Source organism: Octopus bimaculoides, chromosome 9 (genome assembly GCF_001194135.2).
Source record: "Octopus bimaculoides isolate UCB-OBI-ISO-001 chromosome 9, ASM119413v2, whole genome shotgun sequence".
NCBI classification, from domain to species: domain Eukaryota; kingdom Metazoa; phylum Mollusca; class Cephalopoda; order Octopoda; family Octopodidae; genus Octopus; species Octopus bimaculoides.
Genome location: NC_068989.1, coordinates 89,713,508 through 89,715,745, shown reverse-complemented (window position 1 = coordinate 89,715,745; position 2,238 = coordinate 89,713,508). Strand labels below are relative to the sequence as shown.

Here is a 2,238-nt window from a genome sequence, read left to right as displayed (position 1 = left end):
GAGAGAGAGAGAGAGAGAGAGAGAGAGAGAGAGAGAGAGAGAGAGAGAGTAATACCGAGTGAATGAGAATAACGACGGAAGACTTAAAAAAGCGAAAAAATAATTGAAAATAAAATGAAACAAAATTGAAGCCAAAACATTAAAAATTATTGAATGTGGGTAGAAATAAACACTACGTAGTGTAGTAGCTCTACGCTGAGGTATCTGTAGAAAGTTGAATGCGATTTCGGAGTATAACGAGGAAAAATTCGGATCTTGGGAATTTTCCGAAAGTCCTCTCCCCACCTCAAGATTTTCCCCACAAATTACTTTATAATTGTAATGTATACCGTTTGAAATGTATTTATGTAAAATTTCATTGAAAAAAATAAAAACCATTTTCCTAAAAGTTATGAGGGAAAAACTCGGATCTTGTGAATTTTCCGAGGTCTTCTCCCCCACCCTCCCGTTGCTATGCGCGCATTTTTTTTTTTTTTCATATTTGTTTCCTACACATTTTTTTACACCTGTTGTACTATTTTTTTCTGATTTTCGTTTCCAGGTCAATTTGTAAACATTAACCGTATTTTGTTATGCCTGTGATCTTGCAGTGAACGGAAAACTTATCCTGCATGGAACCTGTCAGTGGTCCAAAAATGGTTGGAAACTGCTGTCAGATGACATCATCCTAGATATATTTTACCTGAAAATCATTACAAATAGATTGTCTTTAGTTATAGATCTGTTCAACCGGGTTAACCTGAACGTAAAGAACATCAACATCGATTAATATAACATTCACATGAGAGGCGAATGGATTATCAAAATCTATTTGACGGACAAATTCTTTGCTGTGTTAAGTTACGTCCCTTTATATTCTTATTTCAAATGCTGCCGCCAGGGTCGACCTTTGACTTTCCGTTCAAGACTCGATGTAATTAAAATACCAGTCAGGTGCTCTTGAGCCATTTTTTTCGTAATCGACGTATTATGGTTGTCGTTAATGGCTTTAATTAGATTCAACATTGGAAAAATTGTTAAATAGCAATTTCTTTTTAAACTATGACAGTCAACACATATCGTTTGCAATCAGAATCATATTGCAAACAATCCAAATGCGAATCTTTATAGGATAGCTTTGTATATATTTAGTGATGTAACTTTGCGACTACGCGCACTCATTCACATAGATAAGCACATATACATATGCATGTGTGTAGGTATGCACGTATACATACGCATACTTACACACATTTACACATGTAACATTTATTGTTGATCAAAAATGCCAACTGTTGTTATCATAATAAATAAAACAATTCGAATTTACATATTGACTGGCCAGCTTTGTATGTCATCGTCTATCTCCATTTACTCTCCCTCTCTTAGTTGTCTTTCACCCTCACCCTCTCTTAGCTGTCTATCACCCTCTCTTTCTTCCTCTGACTTTCTTTATCTCCTCCCTCAACCTTTAGAGGGCGGAGGACTATTCGATCTTATTTAAATTATTGATATTAATTTTTTTATTATTAAATAACTTAGATAAACCTCAACGTGATTCGTGGAATTTCTGGTAGAAATCTTATACTTTAGTAATTATTTTCCTAATAATCGTCCAATCAGAATCGGTGTTGTAAGTTGCCTCCTTGGAAAAGGAAGTCAAGTAGGCTAACAAAACAAACACACCCAAGCAAAGCAATAAAAAAAAAGAGAAACATAACAGAAAAAAATAAACAAAAAGGAAAGAAAGAAGAGGAAAAACAAAGCATATTAGACTCACATCACACAGTTTCATGCATCACTGACGTTTAGTGTGTGAGACGGGGGGAAGAAGAGCAAGATGTATGTTGTAAGACTCATAACATAACTTGACATATTCAGGGATTACATCGTCAAAAAGAATAAATAACAATCAAGGGATTTTAATTGAGAAATTCCGACGGAGACTCAAAACGACGACAGCATCGAGGGGGAGAAAAAAAAAACAATTATATTTATATATTTCTTTTAATTGTTATTACCATAAGGAAAGAGAGAAAGTAGACAAGATGTCGACTTGAACCAAGGCAAAGGTACATTGGAAAGAAAAAATATGTCTTCGAAGAATGGGGTGTCGTCTCCGGCCAGTGGCGACCAGGATTACAACAGAGGCAGTGGCGGCGTGGAGGATGAGGACAGCAGGCGACGTAAAAACCCCATACTGCATGTTATTGTGGTGGGGTTTCATCACAAGAAGGGCTGCCAGGTGGGTAAAAAAGT

The 2,238-nt window shown here is 36.0% G+C and overlaps 1 protein-coding gene across 1 annotated transcript in view; it reads left to right on the top strand.

The window, feature by feature from the left end:
* The first annotated feature begins 1,519 nt into the window (after nucleotides 1-1,519).
* The window catches only part of LOC106877651 (late secretory pathway protein AVL9 homolog), a 36,567-nt gene continuing 35,848 nt past the window's right edge, over nucleotides 1,520-2,238 (top strand). The window contains exon 1 of the mRNA XM_014926596.2: nucleotides 1,520-2,224. Coding sequence (XP_014782082.1) covers nucleotides 2,072-2,224 — 153 coding nt within the window. The 5' untranslated portion in view covers nucleotides 1,520-2,071. The remainder of the gene's footprint in view (nucleotides 2,225-2,238) is intronic.